Here is a 16310-nt window from a genome sequence, read left to right on the forward strand (position 1 = left end):
GTCAAATCAAAATATCAGGAAATCTATCTGTAGAATTTGACAAGCTATTTCTAAAATGTAAGTGGAAATAAAAAAGTTAAATTTAAGCAAGTGAATTGAAGTAGAATAGTTAATCAAATCGAAGAATATTCACTAAGTTGAATACTACATAACAGTGAAAGTAATAAACTATAGCTACATGCAACCTGGCTGAAATTACAAATATAACATTGAGCAAAAGAAGCTATACATAAACAACTGTATATGTATGGTATCACTTTTATAACTGCCCAAAGAACAGGCAAACTAATCTGTAGTGCTTGAAATCAGGATAGTATTATACCTGGGGTTAGTGATTGAAAGATAAAACGGAGTGGGGGGGTAGTTTCCATAGTTCTAGTAATTTTATGTTTCTTGATTTTTGTGTTTGTTACATGGGTATAAAATTATTTCATGTGTACACTTAATATTTACATAGTTTATTTCTTTTAATGTAGCTTTTTAAAATGTTCATTTATTTATTTTGAGAGAGAGAGCACATGCTCACACACAAGTGGGGGAGAGGCAGAAAGAGAAAGAGAGAGAGAGAGAGAGAGAGAGAGAGAGAGAGAGAATCCCAAGCAGGCTCCATGCTGTCAATGCAGAGCCCAACATGGGGCTCAATCCCACCAACCATGAGATCATGACCTGAGTCAAAATCAAGAGTGGGATGCTTAACCCACTGAGCCATGCAGGCGCCCCAATATGTGTGTTTGTTTAAAGATTTTATTTTTAAATAATCTCTACACCCAACAGGGGGCTCGAACCCACAACACTGAGATCAAGAGTCACATGCTTCACCAACTGAGCCAGCCAGGCACCCCTACACAGTTCCTTGATTTGGTAACATTTACACACATACCAAAAGAGTAAGTAAAATAAAATAGAATAAGGAAGCTTTTTATGTACTAATAAGGAATAATCTTTAGAATAAATTATAAAGAGAGTGAAAAAAGGACAAAAGTGTAAAACATGCTATAATTTGTGTAACAAAAATATGTATTTTCATATTTGCTTATATATACATAAGGAAGAAAATTATGTTACATGTATTTGCCTATATATGTACATAATGAAGCTCTGGAAAGATATAATAAATTAATAAGTAACATTGCTTGCCTCAACTGAGGGGAACTAAATGTCCAAGGAAGAAGAGTGGAAGAAAGATCCTTCATTGTATATACAACTTACATCTTTTGAATGTTAAACCAGCTAAATATGAATTATTCAAGAAAATTCTTAAATAAACAGAATTCAAGTTACCTTTATAATGCAATACTACCTTTCAAATTGGGGGTACAAACTTCCTCAAAAGCCAACTCTGATGGATCAAGTTTGCTAGATATTTCATAAATTATAGGGTTCTTAAAATATTACTTCCCTGCAACTTAGCTAATATTCCTTAGAAGTACTCTGATGATATTAATTATCAGAACACCACAGATAGAAAAAATAAACTCTGATATAAGTATAAATAATTTAACATCTTTATGTCATAGTCTACCTATTGAATTTTACTTGAGAACCATATAAAACAATTCTATGCTTTCCCCAACTTTGTACAATTTATGATCAGTGATAGCAAGGACTAAAATATAAATGACTTATTTTATTCATTTTCAGATCATGCATCACAGAGATCAAAACAGTTGCTCTTCCATATTTAGCTTTAAAATCAGATTTTAAGGGAATCCAAGGATAATTCCCCAGAAGCAGCTGAAATATCTAAACCTATTTCTCAACTGTTACTGCCTCAAAGATTTTAAGACCAAAGGTTGAAGGTGCCCTAATAAAAAAATAATCTAAAATTTATAGCATAAAATATATAAATTAAATATATATTTGGCATAAGCATAAGAATATATAGAAATTTACATAGTGAAATGACTAATTTAAGAAGGTGTAGAGTTCCAAAAAGTGCTTGATTGAATTCTCCTTTACAGACTTAAGGCTTCTATTTATCATAAGTTTAAAAATATTTCCCCCCTATACAAGAGAATGTGACAGTTAATGATTATTTCAAGTCAAGATAATTTATTTTCAAATTCAAGATGATGAATTTATCTTTGTCAACCACATAGATATCACATTTTTGTCAGCATTAAAATAAGCAGTGCCTATACAATTCCTATGATTTAAACTTATCCAAAATCTGCCGGCTTGCTCTTTTATGTTGCTAACAGTTAAATGTACTTCAGTTGAGATAATAAAAGTATAATTGGAAATCATCACCATCATTTCTTTCCCCCACTCCACAAAGGACCATGAAAGGAGCCAGAAAATTTCCTTCAATATTCCAACTGTAAGGGGGGAAAGCCTATTCTGTCCATCTACACAGAAGTGTAGGGCCAGATCTACTCAGTCCATTCAAAGAAACAAACAAAATCTTACAAACAGTGAAAGAGAAAAAATCAGTATGTCAATATCTGAGTACATGATATTTTTAGTGGTAAAAAACAGGAATAGTATAACAACTCTTGACTGATCTTTAAATTTTTCAATATCCTGAAACTTCTGTTGTATTACTTTAAAATTTAAGATAATATAACCAAAATTAGATCTAAATAAACTCTATCTAGTTTTAGCAAACATCTAAAATATATATTCTCTCCTCTCAAAATATACTAGGTATAATAAAAATTTCCATTGATGCCAGATCCTAAAATACTGTAGAAATAATACTCATGAATATTACTCAGAATATTGAGGATTAATTATTTAAATAGTATAGTATGCACCCAAACAGAAAAAGAAAAAGCTTCAGGTTAAAAAAAAAAAAAAAAAAAAGAATGTCTGCATAACTGCCATCCTATTTTCTCACATAGCTATAAAGAGATTCACTTCATTAAACTCTGCCCATATAGTGATGATTACATATTAAAGTATTACTATTCAACAATGTAAGTACTATCTTGAGTTCTCAGCAATGACTGCCTGCCTCCATTATTCACCTACCTCAATTTGAATAGTACTTGCTAATCTGTGTAAATTTACTTCTCAGGGGTTTCTTTTCCTTTCATTAACATCAAATTTTCCTGTGATGGCCCTTCTCATTCACTGCAAAGAGTTAGATTGTTTTCCAAATAATAAACAAATATCAGGTTATTTTATAGTTAAATTACAGAGACAGATAAAGAAATACAAATTTTACTTTATCTCCAGGTGGATTATCAATTGAGTAGATGTGAATTATGTTCTAGGACTAATTGAATACAACACTAGACACATTAAAATTTGGTAGTTAGAAATAAAACCTATTAATTTTTCCTATTTCCATTCAATTTTCTCTTTCTCATTATTAATATTTCATTCTAAAATGAGGGAATCTAAATTCTGATCAAATTGTCATTTTTGAAAACATTTAGCTTGAATGTGTAGTACTGCTCAACAAATATTTTTGGAATCTAAAACTTTCTCCTGCTATTTTTTTCATGTAAAAATATTTAAGCAAAAGACTGAAAATGTAAGACACAATTGCCATGATCAAAAGGTATAAAAATACATTTAGTATTTACTTGACTTTCAAATTTTAGGGCATTTTCAGCACCCTGGCCTAGGGGAAAGAACACATCATTGTTGTAGTGCCAGTTTATAGTGAGAATAAAAATGTTAGGAGTTCCCCATTAGTAGATGATTAAATCTATATCAGTTATGAATTTTCTATGAAATAAACTATAAAAACAAGGCTAACATTAAGTTATTTCTAGATATTAAGATAATGAAAAAAATAGTCTTTCAAGGTTAACCTTGAAACCTAACCTTCCTTCTCAGGAAATACTTTTTTCATACATTAAGAAATTGTTTAACTCAGACATTCTTACCGTTCTCGATTAAATTTAAGAGAATGAAGAATAGCTGGCCTTTTTTGTCTAAGGTTCCACAAATGAAGTGTATCATCTGAACTCGCACTAACCAAGGCACCCTGAAACAAAAAGAAGACAAAGTAAGTGAGTGACTTCCTTAAGAGTTTTTTGTTAGGCAAAACCAACAAGCTGATTTGCTCTTTTTTACACTACTTTAAGAGTTACTTGTATCTATATAACCTAGAAATGTAAAGAAAACTATTGTACATACTTCAATCAGGAGGCCTAAGAATGCTGAATAGAAGAAGCAAGTGAACTACTGCTAGTCAGGATGACTAGCTCAAGGAATATGCATTTGCCACTGGAGAGAAATAATTATTGTAGCATCGTTATGGATATTAAAAATTTTTTGTAGGGGCACCTGGGTGGCTCATTCAGGTAAGTGTCCAACTCCTGATTTTGGCTCCGGTCATGATCTTGCAGTCATGGGATTGAGCCCCACATCAGGCTCTGTGCTGACAGTGCAGAGCCTACCTGGGATTCTCTCTCTCCTTCTCTTTCTGCTCCTCTCCTGCTCATGCTCTCTCTCTCTCAAAGTACATAAATAAACACTAAAAAAACCTTAGAAAAAAATTTTTTATATTTTCCTTGGGAAAAACTAAGTTTAATTTTCTCACTTCTCATACTATGTAGCTTTCCAGAAAAGAAAATATCCAACCAAGTTTTAAAATTGCAATCTGGTCATATTTTATATTTTATATTTATATTTTATTCACCATTTGTAAAGATTCTCCATACAGTTGTAAATTATATATATTTTCTAAAAAGTACATGTGGTATAATTTATTTTCAAGAATTAACTGGTTTCAAGAAGCTTCATCTGTGGTAAAAGAAAACACCTTTAATAAAAGAAAACATTTCTCCAATTAGAATTCAGTATAACTACAAAAATAATACAAAGATTTTTTTTTACATTATGTCCAAATAACAAATAAATTATATTTCAAATACACTAGTATGTTTTCTACCTTTTAATATGGCAGATACCATAAGGGCAGATAACTAGCTGCCATGTATGATTTCATAGATATGTATGCTTAAACTATTTACGTGAGCTAGGAACATCTTAAACTATGTCAGAAGTTTTACCATTATAGGTTTCCCAGCTGAAAATGCCAGATCTTGCAGAATCATCATACCCTGAGATATCTAAAATTCTTTTCATATTTTCCAAAGTACTCTGTTACAAGTAACCTTTCATAGTTTATAATATCAACTGGAGATATCAATATGATTATCCCATTTAGATGATCAGATTAACTATAATGAAATTCCCAGAATTTATTTCTTCATTAGGGATTAAAAAAGAGAAGATAGAAATTGTTATAGAAGAACATTTAGATTCCTAAGACAAAAATGCTCATGTATCCTATCATGCTTCTGCTCATATTGTATACCTGTGATTTCAGGCTCAAAGAATAGCTTTTAAAACATCAATCATAATCCAAGAGTATATCCATTAAAATATGTTTAAAATGTATATAATTTGCACATTTATATATTAGTATATAAATACACATGATTAAAAGTATACACTCATATATATTTTTTAACATGAACCCATAATTACATTCCATGCAATAAAATGTACTGTATACAGGCCTTGAGGATTTTTATGTGTGTTTGCTTGTTTTATGTATAAACTGTCCCCAAATGTTTCTTATAAACAAACTGGAATGTTACTAGGATTGCTTGCCAGTGCTTGATAGGCTAATTTTTTTAGATATAGGATGTTGATCTCCTTTCTAAGGACAATGGAAATTCACTTAGACTAGGGTGGGGATAGAACATGATACATGAAATTAATAAAAATTCTATAAATAGTTATGTACTATACAAAAGATACAATATGCCAAAGGCAATGGAATTAAAATAAAGCAACATATGTTCAACATCAGTTTACTAGCCAAATAAATCTAAGAAGGAAGTCATAGAATTACTAATTCTATGACAAAAATAGGAAACAATTTATCATTTTGGAGGGACATGAACAGTACCACTGAGCGTAACACCACCAATAAAGATTATAAGACACATAAAAAAGTAAGCACATCAGCAGGTGTCTAGGACTTATTTATAAAAGCAAAGTGAATCTGTAAAAAGCACAAGTAATAAAAATTTGTGAAAAGATTAAAAACAAATAAAAACACCAGCCATGAGGTCAGACTAGAAAGTTTGGAAAAAAGTAAAAGAGCTGAGTGTAAGATGGATCAGGGTAACTAGTTCTGGTTAGATGATGGAAACTGAAGGATGTTAAAGGCTTTCTTTTTACTTAGTTATACAGCACAGAAGTAAACCTAAGGATTTCAAGATGATTCTCAGAGGATCAAAATGAGAGAAAATCACCTAGAAACAAGTTATACCTGCTAGTGAACAGCCATGCAGAAGGCAAAAGGCTGAGATCACTCTACTAAGAGTTACAGAGACTTCAAAAAGGTTGGCATTCTAAATACTAATGACAAGTATTATAATAAAATGTTTTTTAAAATTTTCCCTTTTCTTCTTTATCTCCCTCTCTCATTGTGGTATCCCATAGTAAATATGACTATAAGGTAAAATATGCTAGGTTTGTCAATCTTCTGAGAAAGATTTTAGGTTTGTCAATCTTCTGAGAAAGATTTTCAGCCAAAAGAAGTAAAGGGTGGACATTTGCCAACATCACAAATTTTTCATGCCCTAACTATCTCTGATACAAAGCTCTATGAACCATTTTACCCATGTTTATGATTATAAAATTTTTAGAAAAAATATAGGTAAATATATGGAGATAGTGAATAAAATCATCATTCATGTCATAAGGAAACAATCAGCAATAATTCATTTTCTTTTTCTCAAGGCACTGAGTTGAGTCTGCTATGTGCCTAAATTCAGTACAGCACAAATGCTTCTTCTTCTTCTTCTTCTTATTATTATTATTATTATTATTATTATTTTGAGAGAGAGAAAGAGCACATATGCATGAGTGGGGGAGGGGCAGAGAGAGAAGGAGAGAGAAAATCCCAAGCAGGCTCCATGCTCAGCATGGAGCCGGATGCAGGGTTCAATCTCACAACCACCAGATCAGAACCTGAGAAGATATCAAGAGTTGGACACTTAGGGGCACCTGGGTGGCTCAGCCAGTTGGGTGTCTGACTTTGGCTCAGGTCATGATCTCACGGTTTGTGAGTTCAAACCTACAAGGGGCTCTGTGCTGGTGGCTTGGAGCCTGGAGCCTGCTTCAGGTTCTGTGTCTCCTCTCTCTGCCCCTCCCATGCTCATGCTCTGTCTATGTCTCTCAATAATGAATAAACGTTAAAAAAAATTAATTAAAAAAAAAAAGAGTTGGACGCTTAACTGAGCCACCCAGGCACCCCAGTATGGCACAAATCCTTAAAGCATTTTTGCATTGACTGGCTCACTTAATTGAACACAGCTCTAGAAAACTCAATGACCCACTTAAAATATGAATAAAAATATGAGTCCAGAAGGCTTTAAGAAGTCTTCAACTAATGAAAGATCTGCAACCTTTCTGAGCTTTATAATTAATTACATACTTTGTCTTTAGGAGGCTCTTTATCACCATAGGTCTATAAAAACAGGGATGGAGTAGGGAGTCAATTGTCATAATACCTATGGATATACAAATAAATAAAAATGCATACATATACCAACAAATATGTATAAATATATAGATAGCAGAACCCATAGGTAAATAACTGAAAAGATTATTTCATGAAAGATAAAGGCAAAACATGAAGTTAGTGCTGGATTATAAAATTTAAGTTGGCATGCAGAAAAAAATTTAGTGATCAAGGAAGCAATGGGTTTTAGTAAGTTTAAAAAAATTAAATAATCTGTAAATTATGCTGAATAACAATAACATTCTTCTGGTACGACCTTTTTCCTTTACAATCTAATGAATTGACAAATACTAAAATAGTCTTTTACAAATTTGCATGTCATCCTTGCACAGGGGCCATGCTAATCTTTCTCTGTATCATTCCAGTTTTAGTATGTGTGCTGCCAAAGTGAGCACTGAAATATTCTTTTTTAAGAAATGTGACCATGAATAATATTTCACACATACATATCTTTAAGCATTTAGAATATACAAAATATAACATATTTAAATAAAAATAATATATTTTTATATATCATAATATTAAAAAGATCACATCAACTAATGCAGTGCATATGTGTATGCCTCTGTGATAGTCAAGAAAATCCTTACCTCATTGATCAAGAACTGGAGCTGCAGGACTGCTGCACCACTTTCATGTTGGCAATAACAATCAACTCCAGGTCTCCCGAGTCTAATATAATAAATGTCAAGGATTCTAAGATTTTACTTAGTACTAGTATTAATTAGTAAAGAAAAAACTAACTTACTTAGCATCTAATGTTTTGCTTTTAAGTTATCCTGATTTTTGTAAATAAAGAGTCAAAATATCTTAGTTGATGCAAATAACATTATGTAACACAGGACAACAAAATGGCCAAATAGGACATCTCTTGCACAAATGCCCTTCTTGACAACAACTTGGCATCCATGCACAGACAAAAGTGCCTTCCTGGGAGCTTCCAGATCCATATAGGAGGCTGCAAAACCCCAGTGCAGTCCAAGAATGAAAAGAGTTGTTTTAAGAAGGCAGGCTTACTCCAGGCAACTGATTTACTGACTGTAGTCTCAACTACAGAAATAGAAATAGCTCTGCACCCCCCCCTCAGAACTCAGCTACAGCCCCCATTCAACTTGGGGTCACCAGAATTTGCTATATGCCAAGAGACCTGGAAGAATCACTCCTACCCAAATCAGGTGGTAGTCATACAGACCTTACATCAGTTGTGGACTGGAAGTGGTCTTTGAACCAGCTCTAGCTCCTCTTGGGTACAGTGCAGGAGCCACTGGAAGTAAGCCCACCAAATTCAAGCAGACCATAGATTCTTAAACAACCTTGTAACTAGGCTCTAGACTTTCTCAGCCACAGTCTAGGAACAATCTTGCTGGCACAGTGACCCTGTTGGAGACACTCTTGCCTGTGCCCCTAGAGATCCTGAAAGGGATCTATCTTCCTCACAGCAACAGTCTAACAGTCGGCCAGCAGTCCTGAGGGTCCAGAGTCCCAGTGGAGGATACTACCATCTATGCATCTGAAGATCTGGAAAGAGCCCCATATTCTACTCTGGGCCCCTTCCAGCCACAGTCCACAAGTAGGCCTGCTGGCAAGAGGTCCAGGCTGTAGTCACTCCCATCTGTCCTCCCAATGATCCTAAAAGGGCCTATACATGATCCCAGCCTCCTCACGGTCACAGCCAGCCAGCAATCCTGAGGGTCCAGGATCCCAGTGGGGAACATTCTTACCTGCAATCCTGATAACTCTGAAAGGGCCCTATATTCAGTTCCAACCCCTCCAACTGCAGCCTGTGAATAGTCCTGCTGCCACAGGGACCTGACAGGAGACACCTCCAGCCTCAATCCATGAGCTGTTTTACAGGCACAGGGGCTTGGTAAGAGCTACAACTGTACTCCAAAAGATCCTAAAAGGTCCCTATACTCAACTTGAGCCCCTTAAGCCATGATCAGGGACCAATTCAGCCTATTCAGTGACCTGGAGGGAGACATGCCCATCTCTGTCCACAGAGCCAGTCTGAGAATCCTAATCTTTCTTGTGGATTGTAAAACAGCCCTGAGGCTCAGTTCCAGCACCTCTTAGGTACAGTCTAGGGTCAATCCTGCCTACCTAGGGAGCCATCAAGTAAGGAGGCAGCAGTTCTCCCAGGGATCTGATGGGAGCCACACCCACCATCTACCTGATAATAAACCCACTGTCTACTTACCTGATAACAGGAGCCACATGTAAAGCCTTGTCCAGTACCACCCTACTAACAAAGTACTACAGGCACTACAGTAGTATGCACCCAGGGACCAGAAGTGATCCACACTGGCCTAAGCCCTGGTAACAAGCCCAACCACAGACTCTACCGCAGATCCAGTGACAGCCTTGTAACCAGCTCCAACCCAGCACAACTGTGATTCTAGAAGTAATACTATCAGTCCAAGGAACAGACAAGAGAAGGCCTTTACCTTCCATTCTATAAAAACTGAAAGAGGCATTTGCTCCTGCAAATGCACAGACACCAATGCAAGGCAACATAGATCATGAAGAATTAAATATATATGACACTACCAAAGAGCACTGATAGCACTCCAGTAACAGACCCCCCAAAAATGGAAATCTATGATTTACCCAGAAAAGAATTCAAAATAATCATCTTTTTAAAAAGTGAATGAAAATGCAAAAGGAACAAAACTAAACAAAATCAGAAAAACAATTCATGAACAAAATACATTTAATAAACAGAAACTATAAAAAAAGAACCAAACAGAAATCCTAGAGCTCAAGAATACAATGCCAGAAATGAAAAATTTAGAACATAGCTTCAATAACAGGACTGATCACACAAAAGGATTAGCAAACTCAAAGATAAATCATCTGAAATTAAACAGAAGAACAAAAAAAGAGTGAAGAAAGTCTAAGTAAATTATGGGATACCATCAAGCAAGTTGGTATTTGCATCATAAGAGTCCCAGAGAAGGAAGAGAAAGAAGCAGAGAGATTATTTAAGAAAAATAGTTGAAAACTTCTCAAACTGTGGAAAAGACGTAGATATCCAGGTACAGGAAGTTCAAAGGAACTCATGGGGCACTTGGGTGGCTCAGTCGGTTAAGCATCTGACTTCAGTTCAGGTCATGATCTCACAGTTTGTGAGTTCAAGTTGCATGTCAGGCACCATGCTGACACCTCAGAGCCTGGAGCCTGCTTAAAATTCTGTGTCTCCCACTCTCTCTGCCCTCCTCTGCTCGCATTCTGTCTCTCAAAAATAAACAAATATTTTTTTAAAAAATTTTTTAAAGGAACCCAAGCAAGATCAACCCAGAAATTACTCAGAAAAATTATAATCAAACGTTTAAAGTCAAAGACAAGGAGATAATTTTGAAAGCAACAAGAGAAAAGCAACTTGTCATATACAAAGGAACTCACATAAGTCTATCAGTAGATTTCTCTGCAGAAATCTTGCAGGCCAGGAGGTAGTGGGATATTATATTCAAAGTAGTGAAAGAAAAAATCTGCCAACCAAGAACACTACACCCAGCCAAACAGTCCTTCAGAAATGAAGGAACAATAAAGACATTCCCAGACAAACAATGGCTAAGGGAGTTCATTACCACTAAACTTGCTGTTAATAAAACATGAAAGGGGATTCAAGCTGAAATGAAAGGACATTATGTAACAACATAAAAACATAAAAGTATAAAACTCACTATAAAGAGTAAATAAATACATAAATTCAGAATACCCTAGTATTTTAATGGTGGTATATAAATCACTTTTATCTCTATTATAAAAACTAAGGATAATATTTAAAGAACTGTAGCTACAATAATTTGTTAATGGATGCACAATATATAAAGATGTAAAATGTGACAATTCCATAAATTGTTGGGGGAGGTGAAATAAAAGTGTAGAGTTTTTGTACATGATTGAAAGTGAGCTGTTATCAGCTTAGACTATTATATTTCTAAGATGTTTTATATAAGCCTTATAGTAACCAAAAAGAAAAAAAAATCTATAGTTGTTACATAAAAGATAAAATGAAAGGAATTAAAGTACATAAATATATATATATATATATTTATATATAAAGTACATAAATATATATATATATATATATATAACACAAATTAAAAGAGAAAAAAAAGAACAAAGGACAAAGAAATTAAAAATTCAGAAAATAATTTTTAAAATGGCAATAGCAAGTACTTACCTATCTATTATTTAAATGTAAATAAACGAATTCTCCAATCAAAAGACACAAAATGCCTAAATGGATAAGAAACGAGATCCAATGATATGTGGTCTGCAAAAGACTCTCTTTAGCTTTACAGATATACATAGGCTGAAATTGAAGGGATGATAAAGGACATTCCATGCAAATGGTAACCCAAAATATACTGATGTCAGATAAAACAGACTTTTAGTCAAAATCAGTGGCAAAAGGAAAAAGTCACAATATAGTAATAAAGGGGTCAATTCATCAAGAGGATATAACAGTTATAAATATGTATGTACCATCACTGAAGCACCTAAATATTTAAAGCAAATATTATCACAACTGGAGGGTAAAATAGAAGGGAACACAATAATAGTAAGGTACTTAAACACCCCACTTTCAACATTAGAGAAATCATCCACACAGAATTAAGAAGGAAATAGTGGACCTAAATAACACTACAGCCCAAATGGACCTGACAGACATATAAAGAACATTACATTCAAGAGACCGGAATACACATTTTTTTTCAAGGGCATACAAAACATTCTCCAGGATATATCATATGTTGGCACACAAAGCAAGAATATTGAAACAATTTATAGTATCTTTTCTGACCACAGTGGTATTATACTAAAAATCAGTAACAGAAGGAAAGCTGAAAAATTCACTAAAATAGAATTTAAACAATGCAAAATTGTAGGGTGCCTGGGTGGCTGTCAGTAAGCATCTGATTCTTGATTTCAGCTCAAGTCATGATCTCATGGTTTGTGGGTTTGAGCCCCACATTGGGCTCTGTACCACCTAGAATTTTCTCTCTCTCCCTCTCTACCCCTTCCCTGCTCTCTGCCTCAAAATAAATAAATAAACTTGAAAATTTTAAAAAGAAAGAAAAACACACAAACAATCCTGAACAACCAATGGATAAGAGGAGAAACCAAAAGGAAAATCATAAAGTATCTTGAGACAAATGTAAATGAAAATAAGACACACCGGGGCGCCTGGGTGGCGCAGTCGGTTAAGCGTCCGACTTCAGCCAGGTCACGATCTCGCGGTCCGTGAGTTCGAGCCCCGCGTCAGGCTCTGGGCTGATGGCTCGGAGCCTGGAGCCTGTTTCCGATTCTGTGTCTCCCTCTCTCTCTGCCCCTCCCCCGTTCATGCTCTGTCTCTCTCTGTCCCAAAAATAAATTTAAAAAAAACGTTGAAAAAAAGAAAATAAGACACACCAAAACTTATGGGAGGTAGGAAAAGCAGTTTTACAAGGAAAGTTTATAGCCACAAATGCCTAAATTAAGAAAAAAGAAAGATCTCAAATAAACAACCATTTTACACCAAAAGGAATTAGAAAAAGAACAAACTAAGCCCGAATTAACAGGGAAAAAAAGGAAATTATAAAACTCAGGGAGGAAATAACTGAAATAAAGATTAGAGATTTTTTATTTTTTTATTGAAAAAAATCAATAAAACTAAGAGCCATGTTTATTTTTGGAGGGATAAACAAAATAAGCCTTTAGCTAGATCAATCAAGAAAAAAAGAGGAAAATAAACTTACAAATGAAAGAGAAGACATTAAACGTGACCCCACAGAAATACAAAGAATCATAAGAAACTACTATGAACAACTATACATCAACAAATTGGATAACCCAAAAGCAATGGATAAATTCCTAGAAACATGAAACCTACCAAGAATAAGTAATGAAGAAACAGAAAATCTAAACAGAGTAACAATGGCTACAGAGATTGAAGCAATAATCAAAACCTCCCAACAAAAGAAAGCCCAGGACCAGATGGTTCCACAGAACATTTAAAGAATTAATGCCAATCTTTTTCAAAGTCTTCTAAAAAAATTAAGAGGAGACAACACCCTCAAACTTAGTTTACAAGGTCAACCTTACTCTGATACCAAATCCAGAAAAGGACAGTACAGGAAATGAAAATTATAGGCCAATATCCCTGATGAATATAGATGCAAAAATTCTCTCCAAAATATTAGCAAACCAATTCCACAGCATACAAAATGAATCAGACACCAAGACTAAGTAGGATTAATCACTGAGATGAAAGGATGGTCCAACATACATAAGTAAACAAAATAATACACCACATTAACAAATGAAAGATAAAAATCATATAATTCTCTAGAAGATGAAGAAAAAACCATTTGACAAAATTCAACATGCTTTCATGAAAAAAAAAAACTCCCAATAAATTGGGTATAGAAAGAAGATACCTTAATATAATAAAGGCCATATACCACAAGCCCACAGCTAACATCATACTTGGTGAAAGAAGTTGGAAGCTTTTCCTCTAAAATCAAGAGGGGGCACCTTGGGTGGCTTAGTCAGTTAAGTGACCAACTCTTGATTTTGGCTCAAATCATTATGGCATGGTTTGTGAGTTCGACCCCCACATCTGGCTCTGCACTGACCGTGTGGAGCCTTCCTGGGATTCTCTCTCTCTCCCTTGCTCTCTGCCTTTCCGATGCATTCTCTCATTCTCTTTCTCCCCCTCTCTCAAAATAAATAAATAAACTTTAAAAAATAAAAATAAATAAAATCAAGAGAACAACAGTGCCCACTCTCATGACACCCATTCAACATAGTACTAGAAGTCCTAGGAAAAGCAATAAAATAAGAAAAAGAAATAAAAGACATCTAAATCATAAAGGAAGAAGTAAAATTATCTCTGTGGATGACATAAAATTATATGTAGAAAAACCTAAAGATAATACCAAAAAATATTAGAATAAATGAATTTAGTAAAGTTGCAGGATATAAAATCAGCATACAAAAATCAGTTTCATTTCTATACATTAACAACAAAAGATCAGAAAGAGTAATAAAGAAAACAAAACCTTCTTACAGTAATAGAAAAACACACATGCACAACAACAACAATAAAATACTTAGGAATACATTTAAACAAGGAGGTGAAAGATTTGTAAAATAAAAAATTTAAGATACTGATGAAGTAAATTGAAGAAGACACAAATAGAAAGATATCCTGTGTTCGTGAACTGGAAGAATTAATACTGTTAAAATGTCCATACTACCCAAAGCTATCCACAGATTTGTTGTAATTCCTATCAAAATTCCAGTTTTCGCAGAAATAGAAAAAAAAATCCTAAAATTTTTATGGAACCACAAAAGAACCAAGGAACCAAAGTACTCCTAAGAAACAAACCTAAAGCTGGAGGTATCACACTTCCTGATTTCAAACTATATTAGAAAGCTATAATAACCAAAACAGTATGATTCTAGCATAAAAACAGACACATACCAGTGAAACAGAATCAAGAGCCCAGAAATAAGTCCACACATATACAGTCAACTGATATTTGACAAAGGAGCCTAGAACACACAATAGGGAAAAGACAGGTTGTTCAATAAATGGTATTGGGTGTTTTCTCTGTACAGAAATGGATATTCACATGTGAAAAAAAAATGAAACTGAACCCCTATCTCACATCATTCAGAAATATTAACATGAAATGTATTAAAGGCTTAAATATAAAACCTAAACACCCCCCCAAAAAAATACTGCAAGAAAACAGAGGCAAAAATCTCCTTTACATTGATATTGACAATTTTGCTTATGACACCAAAAGCACAAGTAACAAAAATAAATATAAACGAATGGGACTACATCAAACCAAAAAGCTACTATATAGCAAAACAAACAACAGAATGAAGAAGCAATATGTATAATGGAAGAAAATATTTGCAAACCATATATCAGATAAGAGGTTAATATCCAAAATGTATAAGGAATGCTTAAAAATCAAAAGCAAAATTTTTAAAAAATTGGACAGAAGACCTGAACAGACATTTTCACAAAGACATACAAATGGTCAATAGGTAAAAAGAAAATTCCCAACCTCAATAATCACCAGGGAAATGTAAGAGCTATTACCTCATACCTGTCAGAATGGCTGTCATTAAAAAGAGGTAAGAGAGGCTGGAAAGATGGCAAAGTAGGAGAACCCTAAGTTCACCCTTTTGTCCCATGAATATATAACACTCCAGAGATAACTCCATATAACGAGATAATAACCCAGAAAACAATATGGGCAGAACAAACTCCAAAACTAACTGTAATAGAAAGGAGGCCACATCAAAGAGGTAGGAAGAGCAGCGATGTGGTAGGGAGCTAAACAGACCATAGGCTGTCCAAGGGGGGAGACAGCATCAGGCACAGAGAAGGGAGAGAAACAGACTATCACACTGGGAAGCCCACATGAGAAAGACGAATCCCCATGACATTTGGCTTTGAAAACTAGAGTGAGTGGCCAAATTTTGTGAGTGCTGACAACCAGCATGACTTAAAACCTGGAATTTAAAAAATAAGCTTCTCAGTTCTGGGAGAGCCCAGAGGCAATCAGAAGCTGTCTCTGCTTTTAAAGAGACAGCACTACAAAAAGCCCACAGAGATATAGCACAGAAGCAGCAATTTAATAAACATCTCAGGCAGACTGGAGGAAGAGTTATTTACTAATCTCAGAGCATGTCTGGAGGGCAGGGTTCACTGAGGGACTTCTCCAGGAACAAAGGAGCTGGCAGGTGCCATTTTCTTCCCCCACCAGCATGATCACATAGCCATCAATGGGAACCAACA

The 16310-nt window shown here is 34.5% G+C and overlaps 1 protein-coding gene and 1 non-coding gene across 8 annotated transcripts in view; both read right to left on the reverse strand.

Annotated features, from left to right (window-relative positions):
• STXBP5L (syntaxin binding protein 5L) overlaps nucleotides 1-16310 on the reverse strand; it is a 387308-nt gene that overhangs the window by 291360 nt on the left and 79638 nt on the right. For all 7 annotated transcript variants that reach the window (XM_058731249.1, XM_058731254.1, XM_058731252.1 and 4 more), the window contains exons 4-5: nucleotides 8092-8173; nucleotides 3840-3940 (exon numbers count right to left, since the gene is read on the reverse strand). In XM_058731249.1, coding sequence (XP_058587232.1) covers nucleotides 3840-3940; nucleotides 8092-8173 — 183 coding nt within the window. The remainder of the gene's footprint in view (nucleotides 1-3839; nucleotides 3941-8091; nucleotides 8174-16310) is intronic.
• Nucleotides 7787-7896, reverse strand: LOC131513246 (U6 spliceosomal RNA). The gene has a single exon (XR_009262478.1). It is a non-coding gene; the product is annotated as a U6 spliceosomal RNA (small nuclear RNA).

This window comes from Neofelis nebulosa, chromosome 5 (assembly GCF_028018385.1).
Source record: "Neofelis nebulosa isolate mNeoNeb1 chromosome 5, mNeoNeb1.pri, whole genome shotgun sequence".
NCBI classification, from domain to species: domain Eukaryota; kingdom Metazoa; phylum Chordata; class Mammalia; order Carnivora; family Felidae; genus Neofelis; species Neofelis nebulosa.